The 13,843-nt window shown below is 35.7% G+C and overlaps 1 protein-coding gene across 3 annotated transcripts; it reads left to right on the plus strand.

Annotated features, from left to right (window-relative positions):
- The first annotated feature begins 181 nt into the window (after nt 1–181).
- LOC117328211 lies at nt 182–12,358 on the plus strand. Of its 3 annotated transcripts, XR_004532926.1 has the most exons (7): nt 182–349; nt 3,980–4,040; nt 4,231–4,302; nt 5,894–6,045; nt 7,509–7,611; nt 9,131–11,826; nt 11,869–12,358. XR_004532926.1 is itself a non-coding variant. In XM_033885657.1 (6 exons), exons 1-6 carry the CDS (start codon nt 262–264, stop codon nt 9,231–9,233), a joined length of 579 nt encoding a protein of 192 aa, XP_033741548.1. In that variant the 5' UTR covers nt 182–261; the 3' UTR covers nt 9,234–12,358. The 3 variants fall into 3 exon arrangements, 2 of the variants coding, with proteins under 2 accessions (XP_033741548.1, XP_033741560.1); XM_033885657.1 differs by having other exon boundaries at nt 9,131–12,358; XM_033885669.1 differs by having other exon boundaries at nt 189–349; nt 5,897–6,045; nt 9,131–12,358.
- Nucleotides 12,359–13,843: the final 1,485 nt, after the last annotated feature.

Raw genomic sequence — 13,843 nt, forward strand, 5'->3', positions numbered from 1 at the left:
TTTAAATCTAGATATTCTGTTATTCTCAAAGAGAACTTAGTAAAGGTTATTTCAGCCTTTAAATGATAATGTTAATACAGATTTATTGAGTATCGATGAAGCTATGTTTTCTTTGTATTAAATCGCACTTTCGATGTTTGCAAAAATAATAAAACTAAAACAAGCACCAAATAGAGAGGTTACGAATGGATATGTTCGCAACACGATGTTGTTTGTTGTTGGGCGCGAATGTAATGTTGTAAAACTTCATTTATTGCGGTAATGGGAAATCGCGACGGTAAATGCACATTTTTCCTGTGGGAATTCTACTTCTGGCTCTGTAGGTTCTGGGGAATAATTACAGCTATTGGTAAGTCATGATTTATAGGGAAAAATTAAGGCGTCTGAGAACATGTGACGGACATGTTATGGTGTGGCTTATCACGCCACTTTTTCCGTGTTTGGCTCAGAGCCAAGTGAGCGTTTGTTTACGTTTAACGGTTATAGATGTCATTGTCCTACAAACGTAATTTTCCGTTCAAAAGTTACCCAAATTTTATTTATGTATTATAAAAATTGTATTTTTTCTTTCATGATTTATTGAAATTCACGACTTCTAGATATCTACTGTGACAATGAAAATGAAGGTTTACTCGACCGTGAAAGTCGTAAAGTATTACGATACCATAAGGTCTATATATGATGTTACGTATAATACGAGTCCGAGAAGTATATTTAGACTGTCATGATCCTTCACATAGACATTCTGCACTTACATAACAGATCTAGTACTTCTGCAAAAATATTAAACTTAACACGTGCAACAGGTTCATCATGAGATGTCATTTGAAGGTCTACTGTAATATTGACATTTTGACTGCAACACGTGGTAGTCAATCTGGACTACTTTTCTCAAAAGTAGGTCTTCTAAATATGTTCATGATAACCTATTTTATAATAACGTATTACATTTTTGCTACAAGTTTATATTAACAAGTACACAAACTGGACAATTTCGTACAATGAATGAAATTAAATAGGTGTGATTTTGTAATCTCTCTTAATTTCGTTGAAATTTTCATCTTCTGTTACAAAATTGACATAATAAATATAATTCCTAGCTGCCAGATAGCCTTGCAAATTGTATTTATTGATGTATTAATTGATAGCATTCTAGAAAATCATACACTTTGGTTACTACATCTACTGTACCCACCTTCAAAAATCACAAAAATAAGTTGTGTGGTGTACTTCCCTAGCCTCAATTTTCTGATGGTCTTGCTATGCCACAGCTTAAGGGTAATGTAAAGGGTTAACCATCTGTAACCCAGGGTTATTATTGCATGTGTCAGGTCCCTGTGCTGTACACTCCGTGACCTGTAATTGTGAATCATATTGTGGTGTTACATGTTATGTCTGTATTTGTTACCTGTCATGAACTGTTCTCATGTATTGTGGTGTTAACAATGACCTCGGACATCTTCATCTTACAGATGAGCATGAACACGACACAACTTTCTCACTTACTTTCACTGCACCTGCGCGCAATGAGGTTTCCTTCTAAATCTCCTGTCCTTTACCGGTCATTCTACAACTGTCATCTATGAGGGTCAGTTGTGTCTTCTTGAATATTACTATGTCCATATAGTGATATATTATATCCAGAGCAGAGGGGATCAGGAAGCCTGGTCTTTGTATTGTATTATAATAAAAATCTGTTGAGATGAAAGAACCACTATTCCTTTATATGTTACAACCCTGTTTGACACATCAGAACTTTATTGATTAGTGATCCCCTTCCTAATAATATTGCGATTATCCAGGACTCATTTTGCTTCTACTTCAATTTTTTTTAAAATCGCTATGGAGTTTTTTATGTACAAATGTCTGCTCAAGTAGGATACCGGGTAGCTATGCATATGCTTGTAGATGATTATAGTTTATACACAGTAATCAATAATCTTCCTGAAAGACATGTTTGTATCTTAACTTACATTTTTTGCATGTCTCGCCAACTATAGTCAGTGTTCTGTCTGCCTCAGTTACTGGCCATGGTTTACTGCCAATATGACTGCCTATCGCTAGGTGTCGATTCGTCGACTATAGTCCGTGTTCTTTCGGCCTTAGTTACTGGTTTACTGCCAATATGACTGCCTATCGCTAGGTGTCGATTCGTCGACTATAGTCCATGTTCTGTCGGCCTTAGTTACTGGTTTAATGCCTACATGACTGCCTATTCCTAGGTGTCGACTCGCTGATTCTCGTCAGTGTTCTGTCGGCCTTAGTTACTGGTTTACTGCCTACATGACTGCCTATTCCTAGGTGTCGACTCGCTGACTCTAGACTGTGTTCTGTCGGCCTTAGTTACTGGTTTACTGCCTACATGACTGCCTATTCCTAGGTGTCGACTCGCTGATTCTCGTCAGTGTTCTGTCGGCCTTAGTTACTGGTTTACTGCCTCCTAAGTGTCAACTCGCTGACTATAGTCAGTGTTCTGTCGGCCTTAGTTACTGGTTTACTGCCTACATGACTGCCTTTTCCTAGGTGTCGATTCGTCGACTCTAGTCAGTGTTCTGTCGGCCTCAGTTACTGGTTTACTGCCTACATGACTGCCTATTCCTAGGTTTCAACTCGCTGACTCTAGTCTGTGTTCTGTCGGCCTTAGTTACTGGTTTACTGCCTACATGACTGCCTATTCCTAGGTTTCAACTCGCTGACTCTAGTCTGTGTTCTGTCGGCCTTAGTTACTGGTTTACTGCCTACATGACTGCCTATTCCTAGGTGTCGACTCCCTGACTCTCGTCGCTGTTCTGTCGGCCTTAGTTACTGGTTTACTGCCTACATGACTGCCTATTCCTAGGTGTTGACTCGCTGACTCTAGTCTGTGTTCTGTCGGCCTTAGTTACTGGTTTACTGCCTACATGACTGCCTATTCCTAGGTGTCGACTCCCTGACTCTCGTCAGTGTTCTGTCGGCCTTAGTTACTGGTTTACTGCCTCCTAAGTGTCAACTCGCTGACTATAGTCAGTGTTCTGTCGGCCTTAGTTACTGGTTTACTGCCTACATGACTGCCTGTCACCAGGTGTTGACTCGCGGAATTGCACACTTTATAATTCAATGATATAGATTCTGATGATGACATTTTGGAAACCATGCAGTTAAATACTATTTTCAAAACCCCAGTGCTATTCCGAATTTTCATATTAAATGCAGATAAATTTCTGCAATTTTATTGACAGGGTGACTGGGTCCCATTCCAAACATGCTAGGTAAAATCTCACTAACTCTTCCCATATCAGCTGTCAAGCTATTGCTATATACCATCAAGTGGGGGCCGCAGTGGCCGAGTGGTTAAGGTGTACCGACACTTTAACACTATAGCTAGCCCTCCACCACTGCATGGGTTGCGAGTTCTAAACCTACGTGGGGCAGTTGCCAGGTACTGACCGTAGGCCGGTGGTTTTTCTCCGGGTACTCCGGCTTTCCCCCACCTCCAAAACCTGGCACGTCCTTAAATGACCCTGGCTGTTAATAGGACGTTAAACAAAAACAAACCAAACCAAACCATCAAGTGAAACAAAGGGAAGTCACTCTAATAGATCAAAATGGCTAAATCTTTCCAAAAGTTTGTATTTCATATGTATAACCACTGGAAATTTGATTTCCCCTTGGGAAGTGTTTATAGACTATAGCTATTGAGTATACTAAATGGTTATCTATTGAATGTCCAGCATCAAAAGCATATGTAATCAATGTCTTAAGTTATAGTCAGATTGACAAGGATAAGGATATTGCCTTTGTCTATATATATTGTACAATTAAACATACTTTGTACATAGAGGAATGAGGACTGCTTTAATGGTTTTCAGCCCCCAAGATTAAATGGTAAAACAAATAATATGAAATATAACTGAATATGTGTTACAACTGTGATGACTACTAGAATACTGACCTGTTTGTAAGTGGTATAATTATTATGAATGTAATGTTTGACTTACAGCACTATGGGGAATCAGTGTGGAGGAAGCTTTCTATGGTCGATATGTTGGATTCATTCTCTTGTAAGTATATAAACATCACACTTTGAGGTTTTCTAAATCAAATTCAGTGCATCACATGCTATATTATAATATATATATATGGCAGAGATATTTAAATGAAACAATACAACTATCAAAAAGGGTCATCTGCCATCTATTTGATACAAAGATTTGATAAGTTTATTGCTAACTTCTGATTTTTTAATTTCAGAATTGAAGCTGTGATCGTAACTTTTCTAGAGGTTGTGTTTTTCATTGATTTTTGTGTGAAAATATTTAAAAGGTGAGTTTATATTGAGTTCATATATATGATGAGTAATTATAATCTTTCATCAAAAATGTAGTGTTTCAGACACTTATTTGTTTAAGAATGCGGTTTCAAGTAATTTGATGAAGTAAACTATTCAAATGTAGAGCTCTTGGTGAACATACAGCAATCAAATTGTAGCATTTTAGTGCATTTCGTAAAAATATTTCAATAGAATTAATCTGTAATGCTGAATTCTTTTACAAAAATGTGACAATTTCATATATACTTTTGGTGATCATTGTAGGTATTTAGATACTTACATTGATAGATAATATGTATACTACTATGGTGTGTCAATCATCTCAAAGGGATCTTGGCACCCACCATTGAATAATCTACATCAGTCAAATGAAAGACTGATATTTTTTCTTTTTTTCCCTTCTTTCACTCTTCCTTTAGTACATTTAGTAACATATATAGCAGGAACAACCTGCAATTGTCAAAATCCAAGATGGCCGTATTCTTTGTCATCCATTTAGTTCTTCCAATCAGACTTGCATGCACAACTGGAGACCAAGGGCAACATTCAAATTTGAAAAGACCCCTAATAACCACCTGTCGGCCATGTTGTTTTCCTATCAGTACCAGAATGCAATATGCACAACAAGGAACCAAGGGACCCTACATATGAAAGTCGAGAACCATCCCTTCTGCACTTTCTGAGAACTCTATTAATAACAATCTTCAATTGTCAAAATCCAAGATGGCCGCCTGTTGGCCGTGTTGTTTTCTGATCGTTCCCAAAATGCAATATGTACATTTTGGTACCAACACAGGGCCCAAAGTGGCGCCTATTTTAGTGGCCATGGCTTCTTGCATTCACCATTGGCGACCAGTTATTGACCTATAAGGCACCTGCATGGCAACTAAAAAATGGTGTAAATTTGCAGTTTGGTTAATCTTTCAAAGGTTTCAGTCCATGCTAAAATGATGTTCACAATAAATTAAATTAAAAAGAGTTTCTTTTCAAATTTATGACAACTAGGCCAGGCGACTAACTTTTTCAATTGGCGCCTAGAATTTATGAAATGGTAGTCAAATAGGCCACCTGGTAAAAATATCTTCTTTGAGCCCTGCTACATGCATATGAAATTTGAGAAAGAACCTTTGCGCTCTTTCTGAGAACTAGCGGTAAGAATCTTAAATTGTCTATATCCAAGATTGCCGCATGTTGGCCATATTCTCTCATCATCCCAAAATGCAATATGCACAACTAGGGACCAAGGGAAACTAACATATGAAATTTGAGAAAGATCTGTTGAGTACTTTCTGAGAAAAAATAATAACAAGAATTGTGGACAGATGGACAGACCACGGACACGGCAATTTGAATAGCCCACCATCCGATTCAAGAGATAGCCAGCAAAAGTCATCTGCAGATTATGTAAAAAAAAAATGGTATTGCCCTCAGGGTGTACACATATACAGGTAATTAAAGAACCTTTTGACAACAGCTACCATATACAGGAAATCGATAGTAGAGGCATGGACTTCTTGTGTTATATAGATGTATGGAGACGATATAAATGTATAACAGGATACTAACACAACTTTTCTTTTTCAGTAGTGATGATGATGAAGAATCTGTTTCCTGTTGTCTTAAAATCTGGATGTGTTTTCTGTGGCTGGACAATTGGAAGAAAGGAGTATTTTATTTGGTTTTAGCTGTGCCTTGTTTTATAGAACCTAATGATGCCTGGCTGGCCATTATATCGGGTAAATCTGATTAACTGTAGTTTATTTAGAGAATCTAATGGTGTCTGGCTAGTAATTATATCGGGTAAATCTTAATAACTGTAGTTTATTTATAGAATCTAATGATGTCTGGCTAGTAATTATATCGGGTAAATCTTAATAGCTAGTTTATTTATAGAATCTAATGATGCCTGGCTAGTAATTATATCGGGTAAATCTTAATAACTGTAGTTTATTTATAGAATCTAATGATGTCTGGCTAGTAGTTATATCGGGTAAATCTTAATAACTGTAGTTTATTTATAGAATCTAATGGTGCCTGGCTAGTAATTATATCGGGTAAATCTTAATAACTGTATTTTATTTATAGAATCTAATGATGTCTGGCTAGTAGTTATATCGGGTAAATCTTAATAACTGTAGTTTATTTATAGAATCTAATGATGTCTGGCTAGTAGTTATATCGGGTAAATCTTAATAACTAGTTTATTTATAGAATCTAATGGTGTCTGGCTAGTAGTTATATCGGGTAAATCTTAATAACTGTAGTTTATTTATAGAATCTAATGATGCCTGGCTAGTAATTATATCGGGTAAATCTTAATAACTGTAGTTTATTTATAGAATCTAATGGTGTCTGGCTAGTAATTATATCAGGTTAATCTTAATAACTGTAGTTAATTTATAGAACCTAATGATGCCTGACTAGTAATTATATCGAGTAAATTTTAATAACTAGTTTATTTATAGAATCTAATGATGTCTGGCTAGTAGTTATATCGGGTAAATCTTAATAACTAGTTTATTTATAGAATCTAATGGTGTCTGGCTAGTAGTTATATCGGGTAAATCTTAATAACTGTAGTTTATTTATAGAATCTAATGATGTCTGGCTAGTAGTTATATCGGGTAAATCTTAATAACTAGTTTATTTATAGAATCTAATGATGTCTCTCTAGTAGTCATATTGGGTAAATCCTTATTACATCAAATTTATTTATAGAACCTAATGATGTCTGGCTAGTAATTACAGCCATCATATCAGGTAAACCAGGTGGTCCATGAATAGAGTCGAAGATGTGTTGCTAGCCAATACATCTGGTAAATCTTATCGTCTATGGAGAATCAAAGGAAAAACCATATTAATCCTGGTTAGACATTTAATCAAATACCTCATATATATACATTTGTAGACATGTTTTTTTTCTCTTACACTCATTTCTTGAAAGTACCAATTAAATGAAAGTATACTTTTTGTTTCTACACTTTTATGCAATTTATGTTCTATATACAATGTATAGTAAACCTTACTCTGAGGGGTCAATAGTTTGCAGATTTCAAATACTGTAGTATAAAAGGAAGACATGAAGGGAATTGAAGTGTTTAATTTGAAAAAAAAAATGATATAGCTTACAGATGTAGTAATCCAGTTACAAGAAAGGTATATATGTCCAGTGTAGTTCAGATCTATTGTTATGTTACAGGTGTAATGCTGATGATGAGTGCTATATTTTATGTAATAAAAACCTTCGGGAGCACGAGTGAGGACACCCATCAAAAGCTACCACAAGAAACAACGTATGATAGGTAAGGCACTGTATAACGAAATAAAGGGTTTTATGGCTCATGACTTTACACTGTATAACGAGATAAAGGGTTTTACGGCTCATGACTTTACACTGTATAACGAAATAAAGGGTTTTACGGCTCATGACTTTACACTGTATAACGAGATAAAGGGTTTTATGGCTCATAACTTTACACTGTATAACGAGATAAAGGGTTTTATGGCTCATAACTTTACACTGTATAACGAGATAAAGGGTTTTACGGCTCATAACTTTACACTGTATAACGAGATAAACAGGGTTTTATGGCTCATAACTTTACACTGTATAACGAGATAAAGGGTTTTATGGCTCATAACTTTACACTGTATAACGAGATAAAGGGTTTTATGGCTCATAACTTTACACTGTATAACGAGATAAAGGGTTTTACGGCTCATAACTTTACACTGTATAACGAGATAAACAGGGTTTTATGGCTCATAACTTTACACTGTATAACGAGATAAAGGGTTTTATGGCTCATAACTTTACACTGTATAACGAGATAAACAGGGTTTTACGGCTCATAACTTTACACTGTATAACGAGATAAAGGGTTTTATGGCTCATAACTTTACACTGTATAATGAGATAAAGGGTTTTACGGCTCATGACTTTACACTGTATAATGAAATAAAGGGTTTTACGGCTCATGACTTTACACTGTATAACGAGATAAATGGTTTTACGGCTCATAACTTTACACTGTATAATGAAATAAAGGGTTTTACGGCTCATGACTTTACACTGTATAATGAAATAAAGGGTTTTACGGCTCATGACTTTACACTGTATAATGAAATAAAGGGTTTTACGGCTCATGACTTTACACTGTATAACGAGATAAAGGGTTTTACGGCTCATAACTTTACACTGTATAACGAGATAAAGGGATTTACGGCTCATAACTTTACACTGTATAACGAGATAAAGGGTTTTATGGCTCATAACTTTACACTGTATAACGAGTTAAAGGGTTTTACGGCTCATAACTTTACACTGTATAACGAGATAAAGGGTTTTACGGCTCATAACTTTACACTGTATAACGAGATAAAGGGTTTTATGGCTCATAACTTTACACTGTATAACGAGATAAAGGGTTTTATGGCTCATAACTTTACACTGTATAACGAGATAAAGGGATTTACGGCTCATAACTTTACACTGTATAACGAGATAAAGGGTTTTATGGCTCATAACTTCACAATTTATTCTTATATATTCGAAGTATTTGAACTGTAAGTCAAAAGGAAAAAAATATAACATGACAGTAAATCATCATTAAATCAATTTTCAGTAAAATATTCTAGTGTTATTTTGACATTGAACATATCCTTACTGTACTGCATGTTAGAGGATTGTATCCCTAATTCTTGTTATAAATATAAAAGGAAAAAGTTGAAAAACAGCCATATGAAAATATTGACAATAACTATATGTTTTTCACTGAATTTGATTGTAATATGGAGCTACAGAGGTGTTATTGTGTACAGGTTTGATGATATCCAGGAGGATCTTGAGGATAACATATTAAATCCCATAGATGATGGAGCTTTGGTGTGTGTGGCTGACCAGCAGGAGATCCTGGAGCTCTGAACGCATACTCCGAGTGTGCTATTTAATATTCACATTGCATTCCTTTGCATGTGTGTTCAGCAAGTGTATTTTGTCTCCCTTGTTGTAGTGCTTGTGTCTGTTGTGAGTGGCCTCATTGTTTTGTGGTTTCTTGTGAGGAAGTGTGACAGTTGGTGTGGTATACAATGCAGAAAGATTGTGGTTACAAAGTCCAACCATCCTATTGGAAAAATAACCTTATACCAGTAATATCATCTTCAAATAACCTAAGGGACTTGACATGTGTCTGTTTCAGCTAGCTAATAACAGGATTAGATGTTCAAGTTAGCTAATAACAGGATTAGATGTTCAAGTTAGCTAATAACAGGATTAGATGTTCAAGTTAGCTAATAACAGGATTAGATGTTCAAGTTAGCTAATAACAGGATTAGATGTTCAAGTTAGCTAATAACAGGATTAGATGTTCAAGTTAGCTAATAACAGGATTAGATGTTCAAGTTAGCTAATAACAGGATTAGATGTTCAAGTTAGCTAATAACAGGATAGATGTTCAAGTTAGCTAATAACAGGATTAGATGTTCAAGTTAGCTAATAACAGGATAGATGTTCAAGTTAGCTAATAACAGGATTAGATGTTCAAGTTAGCTAATAACAGGATTAGATGTTCACAATACCATTCTTTGTCAAAATACCAATGTACTGTAAACCATCTTTAGTATTTCCTGCATTTTCATGATTGAAAATGACATTGTAAAAGTTGATAGCTGAGAATAGAGGTAGTAATGCTTCATCTCTGATGCCATAATTACTTTGTCAAAGTACAGTATAATGCTGACCGTAATGTTTACATTAACGTTTGAGTACGAGTACAAATTTGTTTGCATTATGAAAAGAAAAAGAAAAAAGAATATTCCACTTTGGCAAAATTGATCATGAAAGCTTGTTGTCATATGGAAATTGCAGATGTTAACCACAAAAGAAAGTTGGTTTACAATAACTTTATTGAAAACAAAAAATCCATGCATGTTCCCATTTCACATGTGTTGCAGTATTAAAGCAGTTGTACACATCAAAATATATATACCGCCCTGTGGCGTTGATATTGATCTGACAAGGGCTTCGAACAAAACCCATTATTTAATATCCTATTTTAATAACACTAATAACCATTTGTTATATTCTTTAATCATAAAACTTAGTGCTTTAAATTGGCGTGCAAGATGAATGTATGTTCAGTATAAAAGTCCACGACTATGGAATCCAAATTTATAGATGTTTTATCCAATGTATGTAATGTATGACAGTATCAGTACAATAGCTCATTTCACTGACATCTACGATCAGATCATGTAGTTTATATCAGATTATTTTCAGTTTTAAAATGGAATTTTATCATTTTAATTCTCAATGTTTTATTGGTGATTTTTTCTGTTTTTCTAGTCAAAACAGGTGTTTAACTTGAAATACTATTCATCACTAAAAAGTGAAAAATATCCTGATATGCAGTAAGTTTGCTCCATCATCTAAAGTTTGTTATTGACATTCATGGTCCGTACGCCAACTATGTTCCCATATCGTTACCAGGGTAAAGTCACAAAGAATATCCCCCTCATGTCTGTATCTCTCACCAGGGCCCAAATATTCATTTAAACTGTCCGAGAGATGGTATATTTTTTGCATTTAGATTACGGATTTATTATCATCATTTTTTTTTTTTTTTTTTGCATTTGGGGTATTTGATATTTTAAAAGAAACTGAGATGACCAATTTATATTGTTGGTTTTATCAAAGTTTGGAATTTCTAATTTAACAGTTTTATTTGAAAATTAAAAGTGAAACTGGAGGGAGTATAGGTTTCTTGTACGTATGTACCCGGTACGCAACACCAAAGATCGTCAGCACTCCAGTGGCTTCATTCCTCGAGTGATTTTGATCAAACAATGATAAAGGACCATAATATTTCAGATAAGTTTGAGCTTCAAGGATTTTTAGTCAAGGTCACTGTTACTATTTTTAGCGGGGGCCAGCAGGGGACCTGTATTGCTTTAGCAATACCCAGTATGCTTGTTTTAGTTCATATATTTATTCAAAGCCTTAGACTATCATACCTTATTATGTTTTTCAGTCAACATAAGTGGTAGCATCTAATAGGTGTTTATAATTATGCCGAAGACACCAACATCTCCAATGGACTGACATCTAATTATAGGTTAACATATTTATAAAAACCCTTTATTTTCTATGATCTGTCTACTGAAAGAATCTCCATAACCATTTTGATTTTAATATGCAAATTTATTAAAGTTAGTTGTTGTTTCAGTACCTATTTATTTATATGTTTCACTTCTCACTGTGTTTTAATTAGATTTGTTAAATTCACTATTATACCAGACTTTTTCTTTAGCATTTGTTTCTTCTGTGTATTTTGCACTGAATTAACTTTCAGTAATCTCTGAAAGAAGTATGATCATTTTGTAATGAACATTTTTGTAATATTTCTGCTTTTCACATTAGAAGTGCTATTTGTTTTCTATCATCTTGAACCATTCCTGGTTGATTCTGCACATACCCTGGTGTTTGTACCTGAAGGGCTGCTTCTCACCAGGGCACACAGGTCAAGGACACTTGAAGGGCTGCTTCACACCAGGGCACACAGGTCAAGGACACCATTCTAGGGTTTACTCAAATCACAATGAGTTAAACAGTCTCCCTTACCCAATTCCAATGAGATTTTTCAAATTCAGATGAGATTTTTTTCTCTCACTTTTAATTTTTGAATGAGATTTTCAGCATTATGTTATATCAAATTAACAGTTATTTCTTGCATCAATTCTAATTTTGACTTTTAAGAAAATACAGTGAGAATCTCACAAAATTATGCACCAAATTGAACCCTGCCAGCCGTGATGTTTATACCCAAAGGGCTGCTACCCCCTAGGGTACCTAGATCGAGGATAAGTGCCTTACATATGTACTCTTTAAAAGTTTATAATGCTTCAATTGTGTAATTAAACAGTAATCTGAAACGAAAATAGAAAATTATCAATAATAATGAACAAAGTGCTAGCAATGTGTCTTCAATAGTATCTGTCTTGTAAAGACCTTGGAAGGAATGTCATTTGAATAAATTTTTTACAGGAATATTTTTTTATTGTGTCGTTTTTATTTATACACCTGTCAGATTTTGATGGAATATTTTAGAGCACCAGAATGTCAACATTTCATTCAGGTTTTTTTCAGAAGTTTCTATATGTATAAGGCCTACTGTTCATTTCTGCATCTACAAATTTCGATACCTTGAAAACCTTGCTTCACTTAAAGTAAAAATTCAGTCCCGAGAGCAAAATGCTATATAAAATATACTTGGTTACCTTGAATAGGGTACTAGGAAATTGTTTTTTTTAGCTCGCATACGCAAAGTGTTGGTGAGCATATGGTATGGTACATGAGTGGATGTCTGTCCAACTTTTAACTTTGGAATTCTATAAGCAACTGAGAACTGATATTTGGCCAGAGCCCCACTCGATTTGCACTCCTCTCCTTCTAGAATATATCTTCCGGTCACTCGATTTGTCGCTCTTCTACTTCTGGAAGATCTTCCTCTTCCGTCTCGAAGTGGGAAGATTTATCTTCCAAGATGGCGGCGACCATGTTTTATGTGTGCGAGTGATGACTTTCACTAGAGAAGGATTTATGACACATACATGCACATGTTTATGTCATAGTGTTAGAGAAAACTTAAAAACTTGTTTGTTAGCTCACCTGGACCGAAGGTCCGGTGAGCTTATGTCATGGCGCAGCGTCCGTCGTCCGTCAACATTTGCTTCAAATCGCTACTAGTCAAAAAGTTTTTATTGGATTTTGACAAAATTTGGCCAGAAACATCCTTGGCAGAAGGGGAACAGATTTTGCATAAATGGTGACTCTGACCCCCGAGGGGCCAAAGGTGCGGGGCCCAATAGGGGAAATAGAGGTAATTCCTTTAATCGCTACTAGTCATAAAGTTATGAATGGATTTGAACCAAATTAAGTCAGAAATGTACTTGGGGGAAGGGGAACAGATTTTGCATAAATGGTGACTCTGACCCCCAAGGGGCCAAAGGGGCGGGGCCCAATAGGGGAAATAGAGGTAATTCCTTAAAATCGCTACTTGTCATAAAGTTATGAATGGATTTGAACCCAATTTGGTCAGAAACATCCTTGGGGGAAGGGGAAGAGATTTTGCATAAATGGTGGCTCTGACCCCCGAGGGGCCAAAGGGGCGGGGCCCAATATGGGCAATGGAGGTAATTCATTTAAATTGCTACTAGTTATTAAGTTATGAATGGATTTGAACCCAATTTGGTCAAAAACTTCCTTGGGGGAAGGGGAACAGGTTTTGCATAAATGGTGACTCTGACCCCCGAGGGGCCAAAGGGGCGGGGCCCAATACAGGAAATAGAGGTAATTCCTTTGAATCGCTACTAGTCATAAAGTTATGAATGGATTTGAACCCAATTTGGTCAGAAACATCCTTGGGGGGAGGGGAACAAATTTTGCATAAATGGTGACTCTGACCCCCGAGGGGCCAAAGGGGCGGGGCCCAATATGGGAAATAGAGGTAATTCCTTTAAATCGCTACTAGTTATTAA

The sequence above is a fragment of the Pecten maximus genome, chromosome 1, assembly GCF_902652985.1.
Source record: "Pecten maximus chromosome 1, xPecMax1.1, whole genome shotgun sequence".
Lineage (NCBI taxonomy): Eukaryota > Metazoa > Mollusca > Bivalvia > Pectinida > Pectinidae > Pecten > Pecten maximus.